General features: G+C 40.3%; 1 protein-coding gene across 1 annotated transcript; it reads right to left on the bottom strand.

Moving 5' to 3' along the window:
* Positions 1-4,346: 4,346 nt before the first annotated feature.
* LOC138069768 (DLA class II histocompatibility antigen, DR-1 beta chain-like) lies at positions 4,347-16,161 on the bottom strand. Its single transcript, XM_068961109.1, has 6 exons — positions 16,021-16,161; positions 9,226-9,495; positions 6,822-7,103; positions 5,970-6,080; positions 5,468-5,491; positions 4,347-5,188 (listed from the first exon to the last, which is right to left on the bottom strand). The coding sequence occupies exons 1-6, from the start codon at positions 16,118-16,120 to the stop codon at positions 5,175-5,177; spliced, it is 801 nt and encodes a 266-aa protein (XP_068817210.1). The 5' UTR covers positions 16,121-16,161; the 3' UTR covers positions 4,347-5,174.
* Positions 16,162-20,237: the final 4,076 nt, after the last annotated feature.

Below are 20,237 nucleotides of genomic sequence, written 5' to 3'. Positions count from 1 at the left end.
ATTTCTCTGCCAATATATAGCTTTGTATTATAATTTGAAATCATGGAGTGTGTAGGAAATAGCAGCTCATTTGGAAAGATGGTATTTATTATAGGTGAGACTATTGAGAGACTTTTCCAAAATCAAAGGACGAAGGGAGAAGAGGAAGGAATCTAAAGGTGAGAGCACAATATATTCAATTTAAACTCCATAGTAACTCTGTAACTATAAGGGTTAATTTGAATCCATACTGGATCTGCATCTGTGACTTTAATTCTTTTTTGTTTTTCTTATTATAGGTATACATAACAACCTGCCTCAGGGAGCCCTGCCCAGCCCCTTCCACTTGATTCTTGACCTAAGGTGTTTTGTTTGGCTAACAGGGAGATAGCTTGACCCTGCCCACTGTGAAGGGCTATAAAAAAGTGAAGCTAACATATTTCCTGCTGGAGGCTTGCCATTCTCGGAGTATTTGCAAGAATTAAATGGTCTTTTTACTTTGTTTCCTCATCTCCACCCGTCTCTGAAAAGAACCCAACATTCAGGCCCTGACAAGATGGTTACTTTCAGGCACCAGCCTGCCATCTTCTCAGACAGCTAACTTTCCAAATAAAGTCCCAGTTTATCAGAGCTCAGTCTCATTTAGAGGATCTGCAAACAGTCGAGTTGCTGTGGTCCAGTTCTCATCTGGAAAAACCTAGAGCAGTGTTTGTTTGTTGAGAGATCTCTACTTAGCTCTAGGTTCAGAATTTGGTTTTGGTTCTTGATTCTCCAGGTCAATGAAATATTTGCACCTTCAGTGAAGTGAATCTGAAAGCCTAGGGTTTGACCTCTGATAAGGGGTAAGACAGATGGTGGGGAGGAAATGGCAATGGAGTGGGGAGCAGAATAGAGAAGTATTTATTTACATAGAACAGAATTTATACATCAACTTCACCCACTCCAGACAATGAGGATTGAGATAGGACACTGAGGATTGACATTACCCATTTCATTCATATATACTGGGATACCTGTTTCATTACCAAGAGACTAGCCTGCCTTATTCTTAGAACCATCTTGTTTTTGAAGATCTGTTCCTGAGTGAAAAACCTGAGTAAAAGATGGGGGAGATACAGTTTAAAGTGGGGGCAAAGAATGTTTGAGTCACAATGAGCTATTTCTCATTTATCTTTGAAATTATGACTTGATTAATCTATTTCCAAAATGATCAACAGAACCTACCCCAAATCAAAGGGATTAAGTCATCCTGCTTATTTAATTTATATGCAGAGTACATCATGTGAGGTACTGGCTAGATGAATCAAAACCTGGAATCAAGGTTGCCAGTAGAAATATCAGCAACCTCAGATATACCTCATATATACAGATGATACCACCCTAATGGCAGAGGGCAAAGAGGAACTAAAGAGCCTCTTGATCAGCGTGAAAAAAGAGAGTGAAAAAAGTTGGCTTAAAACTTAACACTCAAAAAACTAAGATTGTGGCATCTGGTCCCATTACTTTATGGCAAATAGATGGGGGAAAAATGAAAACAGGGACAGACTTCATTTTCTTGGGCTCCAAAATCACTGCAGATGGTAACTGCAGCCACAAAATTAAAAGATGCTTGCTCCTTGGAAGAAAAGCTATGACAACCTAGATAGCATATTAAAAAGCAGAGACATTATTTTGCTGATAAAGGTTCATCTAGTCAAAGCTATAGTTTTACCAGTAGTCGTGTATGGTTGTGAAAGTTGGACCATAAAGAAAATTGAGTGCCAAATAATTGATGCTTTCAAATTGTGGTGCTGGAGAAGACTCTTGAGAGCCCCTTGGACAGCAAGAAGATCAAACCAGTCAATCCTAAAGGAAATAAGTCCTGGATATTCATTGGAAGGATTGATGCTGAAGCTGAAGCTCCAAAACTTTGGCCACCTGATGTGAAGAATTAACTCATTGGAAAAGACCCTGATGCTGAGAAAGACTGAGGGCAGGAGGAGTATGGAGCGACAGAGGATGAGACGGTTGGATGGCATCATCGACTCAATGGACATGAGTCTGAGCAAACGCCAGGAGATAGTGAAGGACAGGGAAGCCCGGCATGCCGCAGTCCATGGGGTCACAAAGAGTGGGACGCAACTAAGTGACTCAACAAAATTATCCCTGATAGTATGGTAGACTGGCAAATCAGTGCTGTTGAAATGAATTAAACTTGGGCTTCACCTTGACTGTCATTTGCTAACTATATATTCACTGGTGTCTACTTAAATTAGCCTGATTCCTGTTATGAAAACACTGATGAATTGTAATGAGAATTAAAACAAAAATTCAAGCAAAATAATTTAGTACATTGCTCAGTAATAATAAAGTTGCAAAAAATGTAATTCCATTATTTTTCTCAAAATTTTTATAGCTTGCTGATAAAAATCTGAGATAAGTAAAATAAAATCACAAAGCAGAAAGCAAGGCAGCCTGGCCTTGAAGGGGAGCAAAGTATGCTACCCCAAAATATGCCTATAGGCATAAGAATTATTCTGAGCTTATAGGGGTTTAGATAATAGAATTGCTTTAGATTACTTGTTGGTTGAACAAAGAGGAGTCTGTGCCATCACAAATATCTCCTGTTATACCTGATTTAATACCTCTGTTATTAAAGAAATACAAATACAAGTAAAGAACTAGCAAGCTACTTGATGAAATTGATGTCTTTAGGTAAATTCTTTATTTGGTACAAAATGATTTGGTTCATAGACGCCCTGGCTAAAATGCATATTTCTGCCTCTTGATATTATCTTCTAATAGCCATTATTTTAATCTCTGCTTCAATAGCTTTATAAACCCTGCATAGTCCAATTGTTGTCCTCAGTGAAGACAATCATCTTTCAGCACTTTGCAGTCTTTTAGCTACTCTAAATGTAGTTACACCTTCCTTCTATGAAAGCACAGGAGAAGAAACAGTTGTCTTTTCCTGCATTTCACATAATTGGTGATGCCACCAGCCTGATAACCAGCTCTGCAAATTTGCTACCTTAGGTCTATGTGTTATGTGAGATAATAATGAAAAGTAAAGCCAGTTAAAACGGGTTTTCTAACAGAAAGCATCTTAATTCAGATATTCACATCATTCACTTTTCTACATTATTTTTCAGAACACTGATCTCAAACAAAATGAGACAAGTCATTTCTTCATCTTGAAGAAGAAAGCGAGAGAAAAGCTGCAACCCTAGCATTAAATAAAATTTACACTAAATGTACACATAATGCAGATATGACTATCAGCTTATGAAATTCCTGTAAGATGATAACCTGTTTCACACATTATCAACATATGCATAAAATAAATTTTGACTATGTTTGAAAACAAAATAATAGTTGCTTCTGACTATGGAAAAATTGTGTTCAAATTACCATTACTCTGAAATGAGTTTCAGATTCATTACTTCTAAATCTACTATCTAGTCTTTAGATTTGACTTACATTTAAAGCTGACTCTTCAGAAGGAATATAAAAGCAAAACCCACTATCTGCTTATCAAATGTAGTCACCTTTCTCGGAACCTATCCAACTCCTTTATATAACTGAAGTCTATGGAATTTATAAATAAATGCTGATTTACAATTATAGTTCCACAATGTTCTATGCAAGAGTTAAAAAATGCTAAAAAAGAAAAGCAAAAAATTACTTTTCTAGCTTCTCATCATATATTTTTGACAAGTCTGTTTCAATCATTACAGCTTGTTTTTAGTTTTTGATATCACCTCTTACGTATTATTTAAATTTTTATTACACAAAATATTCAAAAATACCTCATTAAAATACCAAATAAGTTTTATTTGGAAAAGTCCAGCTTTCATCTTTGTCCCCTTCAACTTATCCCCTCATTCTGCTTTAAAGGCAACATTAAAAAAATCCTTCCTTTGTCTCTACTTATGAATGTAAGTAGATGATATGTAGATAGATTGAATGAATGGGTTTACATGGTACATGGTACATGTTCTTATTATCCTCTTCTACCTTATTAAACAAAACGCTGTGTATGGTACACACACTTCTGTATATACTGAAAGTGAATTTTGGAGATTACTCCATAGCAAGACAGTCTCATTTTTTTCTAAAAATACAGAGTATTCCACTGTTGGGTGTACATCACTGTATTCATATAGCCCCTTTTGCTTCCCAGCATGGTCTCTGATTTCTGCTAAGACCCATATGGGATTTCCCTGTGACAGACAGTAAGTTTGTAACAGAAACTGGAGGGCCTCAGAAATGCATGTTATCAACTTGTGGCTTTTTCCTGATAGACTTCTGAGAACTATTTATGGTGAAGAATGAATCCCAGCCGAAGAATCAGCACATCAGTGATGTTTATTGGAGAGACAGAAAAAGATTGAAATATTATAGCCCACTATCAGTATAACAAAAAAAAAAATAGTTCAAGAAGTACCCTAGTTTATATACTTTCTTTTAAAAAATCAGTGAAAAAAGAGACAAAAAGAGCATGATTACAAAAATGTTGAGGGCAGCACATCCTTACAAGTTACCTGCATTTCTTACATTTGTCGTCCCAATTCTGTATCCAATAGTGTAAAGGACTTGTCTTTGAAAATGCGGAGATGTAGAGGACCATCATGAAATGGGTTCTTTAAGGGCTTTCTCAGGAAAATGGGATCATTAAGGGCTAGCTCAGGAAAACATGTCTAATAACAGAATGCAGAAAACCCAAGAGAAAAATAAAGGAAGAAAGGAAACTTTCTAGATTCACAGGTGACCAAAATTTAGGAATATAAATCAAAACGCTATTGCTGTGTGATGTAATCTTTCCTTTATCTTTTCTTTGACTTCTCTTTTTGAAGATGTATGAAGCAGAGGATTTTCACTCCGTATTTATTTGAGGGAACACATTATAAAGTAAAATGAACAGATGAGCTCAGATGCACAGGAAACAGAAGTTGAAAACAAAGGGAACCAAGGAAGAAAGAACATAAGGTACTGGAATCAATATTGAGAACTTCCAGGTCAAAGGCTGAGGGCAGGGGGGTGGCAGTGACTGAGAAAGCCATCGAGGACAGTTTCTGCAGGGTCACTGAGCCAGGAGCAAATGAGATCCTGAGAAAGTACTTCATTGTGGAAGAGTCAGCGCTAAGCAGGAAACCTTTCCACGCTGTGAAGAAGCTGGGACAGAAGGTTCTTCCTTGAGTGTGACCATCTTCACTTCAGCTCAGGAGCCCTGCAAGAGACAGAGGAGAGGGTTGTTTCGAGACATAACTCTACAGGGGAATGTTAATATTAAAGCATTACAGTTAGAAGGGGGAAATATTCTTCAGTTTCCTGAGCCAAAGCTACTTTAGAGCAGAAGCCTTTTATTTAGTTGAAAGAAGAAGCTTTAGTGTAAACTGCCCGATGAGAAGTCAGGTCCAAAGTCATTCATTATTTCTGCTTCTGTCTTGTTTCCTCCACCATCTGTTCTAGGGAGACTAAACACGATTCTAAAAGATAAAGAGCATACCTGTTGGCTGAAGTGTAGGGCGTCCTAGGAGAGACAAAAGAAGATATATACTTAAAAGATATAGAGGTTGATCCATCCCCAAAACACAATGTCCTAAGCCCCAGGGCCCCACCAGAGATCCTCCTAATACCATAACCCATATCATCTGATGCGAGGGTTTATATGAGGGCAAACACTGACAGCATGTGACCCATGAAGTTTCTCTCATACCAATCCAATGCAATTAAGTCAGCCTTACTGTCTCTTCCTGCATTTGTCCCAGGATCTCCACCCCAAATCCTCATGCCTGTTAACCTTTCCTTATCTCTACAAGCCACAGTCTCTTATGTTTCACCCATAAGTAACCATGGACTACACATTTCTGGATCTCCAGGATATTAAAGTCAGTTAGGGAAATAAGCTTTAGATGAGGCCATTGATATACAGAGAACTAACTTGAGCAAAACCATATGTCTTCCTCCAAAAGTCAGTGGGGAGGCTCAGCTGCCCAAAGGCTCCTTACCTTTCTGATTCCTGAAGTAGATGAAGAGCCCCACCGCAAGGAAGAGCAGGCCCAGAACAAAGCCCCCGACTCCACTCATCATCTTGCCCTGAGCTGAGTCAGACCGTGCCCCTGAGAAAAGAAGGCAGTTTTAGTCATTTTTATCCCAAATTCTCTTCTCCAATTGAGACTGAAATTATCAACTATGAGAATGAGGAAAGAAGTCTGCCCTGGAAGAAATAGAATAATTGGCCATTTCTGGAAAAGAGATTAAAAATCACATTGAGTATCTACAAGGTTCAGTGAACTTATTTAAATAACACAGCCATGCTATTAGGTCACATGACTTCAACACCTAATGGATGAGGAGCCAAGGACTCAATGAGGTTAAGTAGCTTGTCTACGGTGACAGATGTAATAAAAAGCATAGCTGAGGTTGGACTCCACTCATGCCAAGCACATCCTTACATTGTAGCGGGTGCATCTCTTTTCAGATCACAGTGAAGAACTCAGAGCAACAGTGTCAGAAGCCCAATCTGAGGCAGGGGACTGGTCCCCAAGGCCATGTAGTATCCGTGACTTGTGATATCATGGGAAGCTCAGAACAGGGACACCTCTTTTCTCCTTGTCCGGCAAAAGTGCCTCCCCAGGGGGTGTAGGTATTTGGAGAAACTATCCCAGGATATCTGTAAACTATCAGAGGATTTCTATCATAGGCTATCTCGGGGCTACCCCAATAACCTCAGCTGAAGGACAGGAGAACAAGGAGCAAATGAACACATGGTGTAGGGAGAGGAGACACTCAGGGGACACTCAGGGGAAAGCAAGCCCCCTCCACGGTGGGTGAGGGACTTATGAGATCAGAAAGCTCACTCCATTCCACTGTGATAGGGCTCGTCTGACTGGGGTGCTCCACTTGGCAGGTGTAGACCTCTCCACTCTGAGGAACAGTTTCAAGCATCACCATGGTCTGGAAGGTCCAGTCTCCATTCTGGATCAGGCCTGTGGAGATCACCCCAGCCTCCTCTTCATGGCCATTCCGGAACCACCTGACTTCAATGTGGCCTGGGTAGAATCCATTCACAGAGCAGACCAGGAGGTTGTGGTGCTGCAGGGGCTGGGTCTTTGCAGGATACACAGTCACTATAGGCTCCACTGGGAGAGAAAAGGTGGAGGGAATCAGTGAGGAAGACAGAGTAATTTTCCTTGGTTAGCTGCCTTTCAGCCTTCACTCTCAAGTTCCAGGCTGCAGCCTTGGGTAGGCCTCCCTCACAGCTGGCCCAGTGGCACAAGAGGAATTAGTGCCATGAGCTTTATCTTTAACATTTACACACTGGACCATTAGTTTGAAAGATGTTAAGAAAATGTGTGTTTTTTCATGCAGTGAAATAGTTATTCATTGTTGAATTGAAGTGTTTACACATCTTTGCAAGGCATATAGCATATTAATTAAAGGCATAATTTCTGAAGCCAGACTGCCTGGGTTCAAATCCAGGCTCTACTTCTTACTGATTGACCCTGGAGAATTTTTACATTCATCTGTGCCTTGACTTTCTCATCTAAAGGAGGATAATAGTGCTAACTTATCTCTTAGCATTCATTATTTGAGGATTAATATACCTAAAGTATGTAACACAATAACAGGAATTTACCCTACAATATATTTTAGCTGTTATTATCCTTGTTTAATTCAAAGCCATGTGGATAAATTGGGGGAAAGCAGTAGGATAGGTGTGGAGAGAAAGGATGAAATCCTGGGAAAGCTCTCTCAAGTCACTCATATCTTAGAATATCTCAGAAATGGTTCTTCCCTACAAAAGATGCATGTGATTGTACTCTGTGAGTTAAATCTCAAGAAAACAGTGAGTCCTGAAGGAGAGGAAAAGCCATTAACTTTTTTAGAGTGTATATAAATTCTTACATACCACTGATCGACCCATCTCCTTTGTAAAACAAGCATATTTACTATTGGAACTATTATTATTTTACATTTTTCTTTCTTTTTAAGCTTATATTTGAGTTCAAGAGAGGATGGGAGACTCATTAATATGTATGCTTAGTGCCTGATACAATCCCTAAAGCTAATGGGTTCAATAAAAAAATTAAATCTGAGGAAAAGATTTTTACAATATCATAAGATGAAAGATTTAAGATTAATCTAAAGCATCTTTTCCAACCACAACACTGTGAGATTAGAAATCAATTACAGGAAAAAAAAAAAACTGTAAAAAACACAAACACATGGAGGCTACACAGTATGTTACTGAATAATTAATGGATTAATGAAGAAATTAAACAAGAAATAAAAAAATACCTAGAAACAAATGACAAGGCAAATGCAACAATCCACAGCCTGTGGGACACAGCAAGAGCGGTTCTAAGAGGGAAGTTTATAGCAGTACAATCTTAACTCAGAAACAAGAAAGATCCCAAATAAACAACCCAACCTTACAACTTTAGAGAAAGAAGAACAAACAAAATGCAAAGTTAGTGGAAGGAAAGAAATCATAACGACCAGAACAGAAGTAAATGAAATAGAGATGAAGAAAACAATAGCAAAGATCAATGAAACTGAAAGCTGATTCTTGAGAAGATAAATAAAATTAATACACTTTTGGCCAGACTCAATCAAGAAAAAACAAAGAGAGAGGAGTCAAATCAATAAAATTAGAAAACAAGAAAGAAGTTACAACACACCGCAAAATGCAAAGGATCCTAAGAGACTACACACCAACAACTACACTACAAGCAACTACACATCAACAAAACGGACAACACGAAGACATGGGCAAATTCTTAACCCCTCCTGTATCCCTCCCCAGCACCTTCCCTCCCTCCAGGCCCACTCAGACCCCAGGGCACTGTTCCCGGCACACACACTCTTCTCTTCGTCCCACTTCACACACACACACTCCCCTCAACAGTCACTGACAAATTCACACACTGTCTCTCCAACAACAGACTCTCACAGGAACCCCAGCTTCTACTTGCTCACATCCTACATATTAATACTTACCCTGGGCCAGTCTGCCTCTGTCTCCCGACCTGTCTCTCTGTCTCTCCCGTCTCACAGTCACACATTGACAAAATCACAGTGTCTGCTGACAACACGCTCTCGCAGGAACCCTCCTAACTTGTACTCACTCGCCCCGGATTGAGTGAAGTATCTCTGTTTCTGTCTCTGTCTCTCCATCTCTCTGTGTCACTCTCTCTCTCTTACACACACACACACACACACACACACACCTCCACACTGGCCGCCCGCCCCCGTGCTCACCTCGCCGCTGCACAGTGAAACTCTCACCGACCCCGTAGTTGTGTCTGCAGAACGTGTCCACGGCGGCCCGCTCCTGCTCCAGGAAGTCCTTCTGGCTGTTCCAGAGCTTGGCGTCCGGCTGCCCCAGCTCGGTCAACGCCCGGAACTCGCCCCAGTCGCTGTCGAAGCGCAGGGTCTCTTCTCCATTAGTGTAGTATCTGTCCAGGTACCGCACCCGCTCCGTCCCGTTGGAGAAATGACACTCGCTCTTATGATACTCCAGGAAATGTGCTGCAGAGAGGATAGATCTGGTCACAGGAGCGGACTCCTGGGGGAGGCTAAAGAGGGATGGAGGGCAGGGGTGACACCCATAATGCGGGACGCCCAGGCTCAGTTGGGGCTGCTAGGACTAGCCCTAACCCCACCTCGCTGGCTCCACCGGCACCCCAACTACCAGCACGCCTTGAGTTCTTTCATCTTCTCTCAACAGACGAAGGCTGCGGGAGGCTTGGGGAAATCTCTCCTATCCAAGCCTTTCCCGACCTAGTCCAGCTTCCATGCTTGGCTGGAGCCCTCTAGGCCTGAGTCCTTTGAGCCTGAGGACTTAGAGGATTTGCCTCTTCACCACCTCTTCCTAAATCCTCCACCAGAAAACCAGCCCTCTCCCGTCATCCTACAGCTCTTTCAACAGTTCCTTAAACATGTTCACCTCATTCTGCAAATGTTCGGTTGGGGCTGACCTTGCCACAGGCCTGTGCTACTCTCTCAGAATCCAAAGAAACAAAAACAGACATGTCCCCTCCAATCATGGAGCTTAAATTTTAGTGAAAATGATAGACAAAATTAAACAATAAAAGAATTTATACAAGAGTGAGAAATATCAGAAGTGTTAGAGTTCTGTAACAATCAATTATAGGATGACCTGAATTATATTAGGTGCCAAAAAGTGGTCCCTAAGAGTGACATTTAAGGTAACCTGAAAGGCTAAGTTGGCATGCACTGAGGGAGGAAACTGGGTGTGTGCGTATGTTTAGGGCAAAAGGGAGATGCGTTTCAGGTGTCTGTATTTTGTACATTAATACCATGTACAAAAGCTTGGAAGAAGTGACGGACTTCTTTAAAGAACTAGAAAAAATATTTCATTGAAGTGTAGAGAGTGAGAGGGAGGAGAAATCAAGAACTTGAGCCAGTAACTTAAAAGTCCTGTGGGTGATGTTAAGATTTTGACTTTATACTATATGTAAGGAGAACTACTGAGGAGTGTTAAGGAAATTAAACCATCACCCTAATACAGTGCTACACTCTCTTTTCTGCGTTTTCAAATTAAGAAATCTCAGAAAAACAGATTTTTTTAAAAAACTGTAACAAGTCTCAATTGGCAAATCTGACTTGATGAGTTAAGTGGTCAAATATGGCTCTGAGCGTTGGGGTGGGGTCTGTTCGGTAGATGGTAGGCTGTTTACCAGCGTCCGCTACCCCTACACAGTGGATGTCAGAAGAAACCCTCAGTGTAACAACCAAAACTGGCTCCAGATATTTCCAAATGTTTAGGAGTTAAGGAGTAGGGGTAAGGAGTGATGGTTCGTCACCAGATGAGCTCCATCAGTATAAACCATCTGAAAAAATCTACGGTGCAAAAACCATTATTAATTTTGGAGCAGCTGAGAATTACATTGAAAGTTTTGCCAATAGTCTGTCTTGGTCCTACTTCAAATCTATACTTTTTAAGAATCCAGCCCCAGTGGAGAGCTACTTTTCCAGTAAAACACATTTATTCAGTAGAAAGCCTTCTTTGTTTCCCTCACCAACAAATTACAAAGTCATGTAATTTATCCTTCACATCATCTTCCTTCTTGATTTCTCTGCCACTGGCCCACTACTTGTCTATAGTATAGGAGTAAACTACAGTCACAGACATTTTATTCCCATTCAAAGCCCCAAATAATTCATTTTCTAACTTTGTCTCCTACTCCCAATAATACCAGTAGGCATTAAATTATCAGCCTTGGTCATACAAAGAATTCTTATTTCTGTAGTCAAGTCCCATTGGAAAGGAAGAAAGTAAGGGAGAAAGTGATCTCATTTAGACAGTTAACAAGAAATGAGCAATTCCCCAGACTCTGAGAAGAGACTTTCACTTATAAATGATGGCAGAAAGTGCACTGTGAATCAGATCAAGTCTATCTTAATATTCAGAAATTCTCTAATACCTTCTTGTCAATGACAAAGTTAAAAAATAAAACTGTGTGAAGTCAATTTTTTTTTTATGGTAGCTTATATGGTTAGCACTGTTACTGCAACTCACTTGCCCAATTTAAGGTTGCCAATTTAGTAAATAAAAATATAGGTTTCCCAGTTAAATTTGTATTTCAGAAATTATTGTTGTTTAGCTGAAATTTAAATTTAACTGGATCCTGTGTTATATTTGGCAACCTTAGCCCAACTTGCTAACAAAATTTCAGAAGGAGTGCATTTAATACTTCCTTTTCCTCTTCTTCACATGCCCATGACAGCCTGCACATACACTATGAACCCATATGAAACTTGTAAAATAAATGCAAAATTAATGAATATTCCTCCTATTTCTTGCTTCTAGCAGTCTTTCTAGTGCTGTTCATATCATAAGTACTCAATAAATACATTGCCATTTTAATTTTTATAAACCCTATGAATGTAAGCTCACAAGATCTACTTGTTTACATGCTAAAGCAAGTGATATCTTCATCATCATTTGGCAATTGTCTTCAATTAATTTTATCACTGATTACCATTTTGAGCACAAAAAAGCAGAAACATTGCTTTCTATAAAATAATAATGTATATATGACTCTAACACAAACAGAGTATGCTGACATAAAAGAAAAGGAATTTCCATAAACTCGGTTTCACACTATATAATCTGGGCTCTAGCAGCAACTATGTGACACTGGGTAAATTATTGAAACTTTTTGAATATTAGATTCCACAGATATATTTTAATTGCTACAGATTCGATATGACAGTTATAAGAATTACATGCTGAAATTTATGGACCTGGTACGTAACAACTATGAAGTGCTTTGATGTTGCATGCTGATAGAGATTGGGTTGTTTTGTTTGTTACTCCAATCTCATCAGCTAGGGGAATAACTGTTGTACATTAGGTCACTAATAAATATAAGGTTGTATAAATCAATGGCTTTTTCCATAACCAGTCACCCCTGCATACATACAAGGGCATTCTAGTGTTTTTTGCTGGTGACTGAACCTCTCTGGCTCTCAAGTCTTCCTAGCGTTTCTTCAGGTTCTTTTATTCTTATACTTTAGGTCCAGCTTACTCTCTGATTCTAGGGCACAGTTTCCCCCTGATTTAAGCTACTCAAATGTGGCATCTGTAATCCATTCCTCACTTCTTCAGCTCTCATTCTTTCTTCAAAGGGTCCAATCTAGCTCCTGTCTTGTATGTTCTATTGACTGTAAACATCAAGTCCTCCAAACCCAGTGTTGATTTCTTTGTCATGTTCTCACTTGACCCTCCTTAGTCAAACTCACCACAACTGCCACTCCTTCCCTTCTTGAAAAATTTTCTTCACTTGCATGCATCACATTCTCTTGGTTTTCCCCAACATCAACAGTACCCCTTTGCAGGCTCTTTTACAGACTCATAAGCCCTTGGCCCTCTGGACACGGCCCTTGCTCTCTTTTTCTGATCTACACACACTCTCTCCTTCCCCTGCTGCTGCTGCTGCTGCTAAGTCGCTTCAGTCGTGTCCTACTCTGTGCGACCCCATAGACGGCAGCCCACCAGGTTCCCCCATCCCTGGGATTCTCCAGGCAAGAACACTGGAGTGGGTTGCCATTTCCTTCTCCAATGCATGAAAGTGAAAAGTGAAAGTGAAATCACTCAGTCTTGTCTGACTCTTCGCGACCCCATGGACTGCAGCCTACCAGGCTCCTCCATCCATGGGATTTTCCAGGCAAGAGTACTGGAGTGGCGTGCCATTGCCTTCTCCATCTCCTTCCCCTTCTTTCTTATATTTTAACATAGTGCATATGTCAATGACCCTGACACACATACCTTTGGCTCTGGCCTCCCCTTGAATTCCAATTTGATGTTTTCAATTGACTTCTTGAAGGCTCCACATACACATTAATAAATTATTTCAAACTTAAAATAAACAAAACTTATTCTTCTATCCACCCACTTCAAATTATTTCCTTCCAAAACTTTTCCTATTTCAATAAACAGCACCACCAAGTGACTTTCTTCCTAATCCCTCAGTGCTGTGCTGTGCTCAAATCATGTCTGACTCTTTGCGACTCCATGGACTGTAGCCCCCCAGGCTCCTCTGTTCATGGAGTTCCCCGGGCAAGAATACTAGAGTCGTTACCATTTCCTCCTCCAGGGGACCTTCCTGATGTAGGGATCAAACCCATGTCTCTTACATCTCTTACATCTCCTGCATTTGCAGGCAGATTCTTTAACACTAGCGCCACCTGGGAAGCAATCCCTCAGAAGCATTCACATATCTTTTTTTTTTAATTTAAATGTTTTACCACAGCCATCAGGACCTAATATGATTTGTCCCCTGACTTCATCTTCAACCTCATCTTATTCCACATGCCAACTTGCTTTCTATGCTTCAGCCACTTTCTTGCCTTCTTTTTTGTCCCTTTAGAAAATCAAGTATCTTCCTCACTTCATTCTTTCCCTGTTCCCTTACATCCTTCAATGACTGGCTTTCCATCATTCATATTTCAACTAAATGTCATTTTTACCAGCCACCTGAACTGAAATCAGGTGAACGCAATTCTCATTCTCCCATGACCCTGACATATTTTTTTTCACAGCACTTATTTGTCTCTGAAATGTTTTTCTTTGTTAAAGTTCATTGGGTTGTTGTCTTTCTCTCCTGTCTCCATGATAGCAGGGGTCTTTTTTTCCTTATTCAAATAGAATGTTCTGGGCCTAGAACAGAGCCCAATATATAATAGCTGTTCAGGAAAACAAAAACGACAGATTTTTGGTCTAAACAAATAAACCCTGAGTTTTGGAAGCTGATTTTTGTGGGGATCTTGAAAAGCATCCAGAAGGGGCTCCAGCTCTAACACTTTTATTCTGATGACACATTAAATTCCTTCTACCTTCTATGGCAAATTCAGACAAATTTCCTCTTTCTCCTCCCACTAGTTGTAAGAAACATTCAAAGTTAAGTAAAAGGTGATTTTTAAGAAAGAGAGAAATTTTCACTAAATTTCATCTCATCTAATGGACTATACAGTGCTGATGGTCTGTGTAAACTTGGGGATTTTCAATAATGGTGATGACATAACTGGAAAAGGAGTAGGGAATAACTGGAAAGATTTATTAACATGAATAATTAAGGAACAGAGACTACATGATAAATGAAGCTATGAAATTTGAGGCCAAGACCTCAATAGACCAATGAACCCCCTTGACTTTCTTTTTGATTTTCAACCCTATGCAATGGAAACAACCTTCATACTCTGTACCCTGCTTAGGGTTTATGGTTTGAACAACATGAAATTGCTGATAATTGATTGCTATTGACTTACAAAAACAGAATTTTATATAATTTGTCCTTCACTAGTTAAATCCCTTCTCATGGGTTCAGGGCAGAGAATAGGGAGATGTAGGAGAAACTGATTGTGCAGAAAGATTCAAAATAGACTTGTGATGAATACTAACCTATGCCAAGTTTTCAGAATTTATGTGAATTCTTTAAGTGTCATAGAACATCCCATAAGGTGCTCCTTATCTATAGAGTCATTCCAAGTACTAAGAATCTCTGCTTAAGCTTTAGCGTGCTTTCCACAGAATAGAGAGAAAACCAACCCCAACTTTTGTCAGAGGACTTCCATTACAGGGACATAATCCTTATAAACACTGAAGCTCAGGAGAAAGGAAACGGCTTAATGGGAAGAGACCTTTTGATATATTCTTACATACTAAGGAGAGACAGCATAGGTCCTATTGAGGACACAACACGGGATCTTCTAGGAGAGATCTTTCTAATGACTTTTGAATCCACAGAAAATTTTTGGTGAAACTTTCCCTTTTTTGGCATGCATGCTAAATCGCTTCAGTCGTGTCTGTCCCTTTGCCACCCCATGGACTGTAGCCCACCAGGCTCTTCCACCCATGGGATTCTCCAGGCAAGGATCTTCCTGATCCAGGGATCAAACCCCATCTCTTACGTCTCTTGCATTGGCAGGCAGGTTCTTTACCCCTAGCATGACTGGGAAGCCCTTTTTCGGCATAACTGGTGGCTAAAACCATAAAGAGTCTGCCTGCAATGTGGGACACCCAGGTTCAATCCCCGGGTCGTGAGATCCCCTGGAGATGAAAATGGCTGCCCACTCCAGTATTCTTGCCTGGAGAATCCCATAGACAGGAGAGCCCGCTGGGCTACAGTCCACAGGGTCACAAAGAGTCGGACATGACTGAGTGACTCACACACACACACACTATAAATAAAGGAAACTGCTGTATGAGGAATTATTTTGAGATTCTTATTTATAAATCTTAAGACCCTAAGAGAATTGAATGCAAGGCTGGATAGGTTTTATTGGAGGAGAGTTGAAAAGAAATGGTTCATATATACAGCAGCAACTTATACAACTCTCATTAAGTGGGCAAGCACTCAGGCTCCTTTACTGTGGAAAGAACTAAGGATCCATATGATAAAGATAAGTGGTCAATAAGAATATATCACAATTTGTAAGGGACCTGGCCTGGATATAGGGACAAAGTTAACTCCGTTCCTCCCCACCGCCCTCCCCCATGATAGGTCACCATTCAAGGTATATACTTACGTTGGATCTCCCTAGCCCAGGCCAGGGGAGGGCTCAGCATCATCAGCATCACTATCAGAGCCGCCATCCGGGAGCCCCCAGAGAAATACAGGCACACCATGCCAGAGAACAGTACAGGATAGAGACTGAGAGGAGCAGGCAAGTCCCTCTCCAATGGGTACTGTGACCCTCCTCCACCCACATCCCAAATAATACCAACCAAGGAACTCATTTGCTCCTGGATTGGGTGAGCTCAGTCAGACAACCAATCAACATCAGAGACAAATAGCATCATCAGTTGCTGGTCAGAGATTCAATATGAAGGTCCTCTTCTGAAACTTAGAACACTAAAAGGATTGTTTTAATTTAGTACTTTAAAGGTTTGACTCAGTTGCATATGAAATATTTTAACTGGGCCCCTATTGTGATCTAGCTTTCTGCTGGTCAGTGATGGTCACACATTTGTGTCTTTAGGAGCATTCATTCCTCTCACTTGGAAAAAGAGCTGCTTTGACAAATGCATGTGAGTGTGTTAGGAGATGAGGGAGTGGAGAGAAAATGATTGCGATTGAAGATCTTTAATTTGGTCCTACTTGCATCATAACTTAGTGGTGCAGATTTGGGAGAATTACTTAAACACTCATGAATGAGGGCTTTCCCTGTGGCTCAGCTGGTAAAGAATCCACCTGCAATGTGGGAGACCTGAGTTCGATCCCTGGGTTTGGAAGATCCCCTGGAGAAGGGAAAGGCTACTTACTTCAGTGTTCTGGCATGGAGAATTCGACTATACAGTCCATGGGGTCGCAAAGAGTCGAACACGACTGAGCGACTTTCACTTTCACTTTCCACTTTCTCATAATTGGAAAGAAGTCACTTCAGTCTTTCAGGAATTTCAATACTTCAAAGTGCTATGATTCTGTGACCACCTCAAGAAATAGTATTCCTGGTAACGGATGACATTACAGAATTATAACTGTTGATTGGAGACTATATAGTCTGTACCTCCTGACAAGTAGGGATGTCTCTGATAAACAAAAGGAAATTTTAAAGTTAGTCAGTAACATAACCTGAATGAAAAGATCTTTCAAGTGATGCTGTCACTGAGTTTAGAGGCATCACCAGAATATTCATCTAATTGTGCTGTGGCAAACTATCAACCTCTTTATTAAGTACAAATACTGGTCTAATTATTTTTCAAAATTTCACTTAGATTTTCCACTAGCAACTGACCAAGTGATTTCAGGTGTATATTTGTAATGTTGTCTGTTTTATTCAATATACACAATAAAATATTTCAGCAGTTATTTCACTAGTAGTCCATCCTCATAAACAAGTCTCTACCCTCAAAGACTAAGTTTATTGTAATGATTCTCCCTCAGTGGGAAAGGACATCTCTTCCTACGTGGTATACCTGTCAAAAAAAAATCAATCTTTCAATACTGTAAAGCAATTTTGAGAGCACTGAAGCGAATGATCCTCAATAATTATTGCTAGCATGCATTTTTAAGTCACATGTTCATTTCATATGTTACACAACCAAGCCAAAGGAGGAAAGATTGGTGCTATTTAAAAGCCATCCAGAGATGCTAAAGGCGAGCCGGGTGCTTGCCAGTCTCTGTAGTTCAGAATTTGGAACCTGATCTTGAAAAGAACTTTCAGAAGAGAGAGGAGTTCAGTAAATTGTTAAAATAAGAATGAGTGGCCAGTTAATTAAAAAATATATATATCTAAACCATGACTACATTAATAACAAGAGAAAGTGCTTTTTAATAATCACAGCAGAAGATGACATAATGACTACTCAAAATATTTAGGAATGACAATTACTTGTTGCTTTTTACTGAATAAAAATTCTAAGCTATGGAAAATGCAAAAACATGACAAGAATCAGTCCTACCAGATTGCTTCTGTCATCTAAGTAAAATACATAGCAGTTGGTTTATTTTCCTTTCAGAACAGGAATTAAACACTAAGTTTTTAGCTGTCTACATTTCCTTCGATGCTATTGCTTTTATTAATTACAATATCTCTAGTCTTGACCATATTCTTTTCATCTATTATATGATTTTATAGCCATGTGAATTCCCGCCATCCAAAACAATTCCTTGTTATGTTCCTGTATGGACAATTCACTGGAGTGTTTACCTAGATAGGCTTCTCAGGGTGTCTCTGGCTGCCCCTTTCTATTAGTTAAGATAGAGTCACCACATGATAATGATTCAAACTGTTAAGTGAATTGTAATATTCTACATAGTTTAGAGAAGACTCTTGAGAGTCTCTTGGACTGTAAGGAGATCAAACCAGTCAATCCTAAAGGAAATCATTGGAATATTGATTTGGAAGGACCGAATATTCATTGGAATATTGAATGCTGATGCTGAAGCTGAAGGTCCAATCTTTGGCCACCTGATGCAAAGAACTGACTCATTGGAAAAGACCCTGTTGCTGGGAAAGATTGAAGGCAGCAGAAGCGGACGACAGAGGATGAGACGGTTGGATGGAATCACCGACTCAATGGACATGAGTTTGAGCAAGCCCGGAGAGCTGGTGATGGTCAGGGAAGCCTGGCGTGCTGCAGTCCATGGGGCTGCAAAGAGTCAGACATGACTGAGCAACTGAACTGAACTGAACTGAACTGAAATGAGATAGTTTCAAGAATGTTTAAGGAGGCCTTGAAATGTTGGGAGTAACTCACGGCATGTATGAATCTTCAGCACACCTCTGGCAAATCACTGTCATAATATCACCTGTCAAGCCTAAATATAAAATGTCTTGGGAATGTGTACAGGGATTCAAGCCCCCTTGGCCACCAGAGTCAAGAGATCAAAAGGTATCCCTGAATGACAGCCACAAAAAATAAATAAGGAAGCAGATGAAAAACCAGATTCTTTAAGAGTGCCCCTCTGAGAGACACTGGTGCTCTGGGGTGGCTTAATAAGAGCACAAAGACAGCCCCTGCCTTCTGGGGTCCCTGGAAAAGTTTACAGTTAGCCCTTAGCTGTGTGTTTAATCAGAACCCTGCCCTTCAGGCTGCAAGTATGATAATAAATTAGAGGTTTCCTTCACAAGAAGACTGAGCTCCTGGGTCTGTTGTCTGTTTTTGTGCCCTAAGGGTGGGGGCTATTTAAGAAATCTTTCTCTGCCGGTTATAGTCCTGCAGGACCTGTAAGCATAAACCCTGACAGCCACCAGAACCAGTTAATCTGGAGGTGTCCCCTGGTCACAGTTCCACAAACCAGGGCACCAGACATAAAAGCAGGAGCACCAGACACGTGTAAGAGCCCCCCTCTGGGAAACACTGGATCTGAGAAGTGTGAGAGATGGAGAGCATGAAGTTGGCACCTGCCGAAGGGGAAAATAAAAAGATGGTGCCCACCAGGTTTAGTTAGGCAGACAAAGAGCACGGAGACGATGCTTGTCAGTTAAAATGTGAAGTAGCAGTCACCAAGGGGAAAAAATTTGGAGTAAAATCTATGATAAAATAAAATAGTGCCTGCCAGCTTTAGCAAGGCAGAGGGAGAGTTCAACATGGTGCCTGCTCTTGCCTCTGTCCCTAGAGAGGATCCCAACAGGTCCCTGTCCCTCAGGTCAATGCTGTAAGATTGAATATCTTTTGCATATGGGGACTTTTCAATGTCTGCTAAGGTGTTGGTGCCTGGAGCTAATGAATCTGCCCTTTAAGAGTCTCTTTTCACTTCTCCACTGGTATGGGAGAATAGAGACAAGAGATCAATCTCAAGACACTCTGAAATAGATAATTCTACAAAATATCAGAATTATGTTTTGATGAGACTTTCTTGGATACATTGAGGAGTCAGGGAAAGTAGAATAGAGGGCATCCATAAGACCAAACACCTTAAATCCAGAAAATGTTTTGTGATTAATAAGAAATTATGAAATGAGGAGCACTGGGTGTAATCTGGGAAATGATCCTGGGACTGGTTAACCCTTGGTCACTAGTCAGTTTATCCTCTCATTTTCTAGGAAGAAATAATTATCTGTTTCTACATAGGAGAAATTGTTGGCATCTCACAGATTGGCAGTAGTAAGCAGTAATTTGGTGAAAAGACAATTTTGGGGTTGTCCCTCCTTCACGTATTTCCAAATCTCATATCCTTACAGTCAGAAAAATATTCTTGATGCCTATCCCTCATATCTTTTCCCTACAATGATGCTAACCATTCGCCACCATTTAACAAATTTTAGCTGAGAACCCATCACATGTGCAGGTACATTAC

The sequence above is a fragment of the Capricornis sumatraensis genome, chromosome 22, assembly GCF_032405125.1.
Source record: "Capricornis sumatraensis isolate serow.1 chromosome 22, serow.2, whole genome shotgun sequence".
Classification (NCBI taxonomy): Eukaryota; Metazoa; Chordata; class Mammalia; order Artiodactyla; family Bovidae; genus Capricornis; species Capricornis sumatraensis.
The sequence above is the reverse complement of the archived record's forward strand: the minus strand, read 5'-3'. Positions and strand labels throughout refer to the sequence as shown.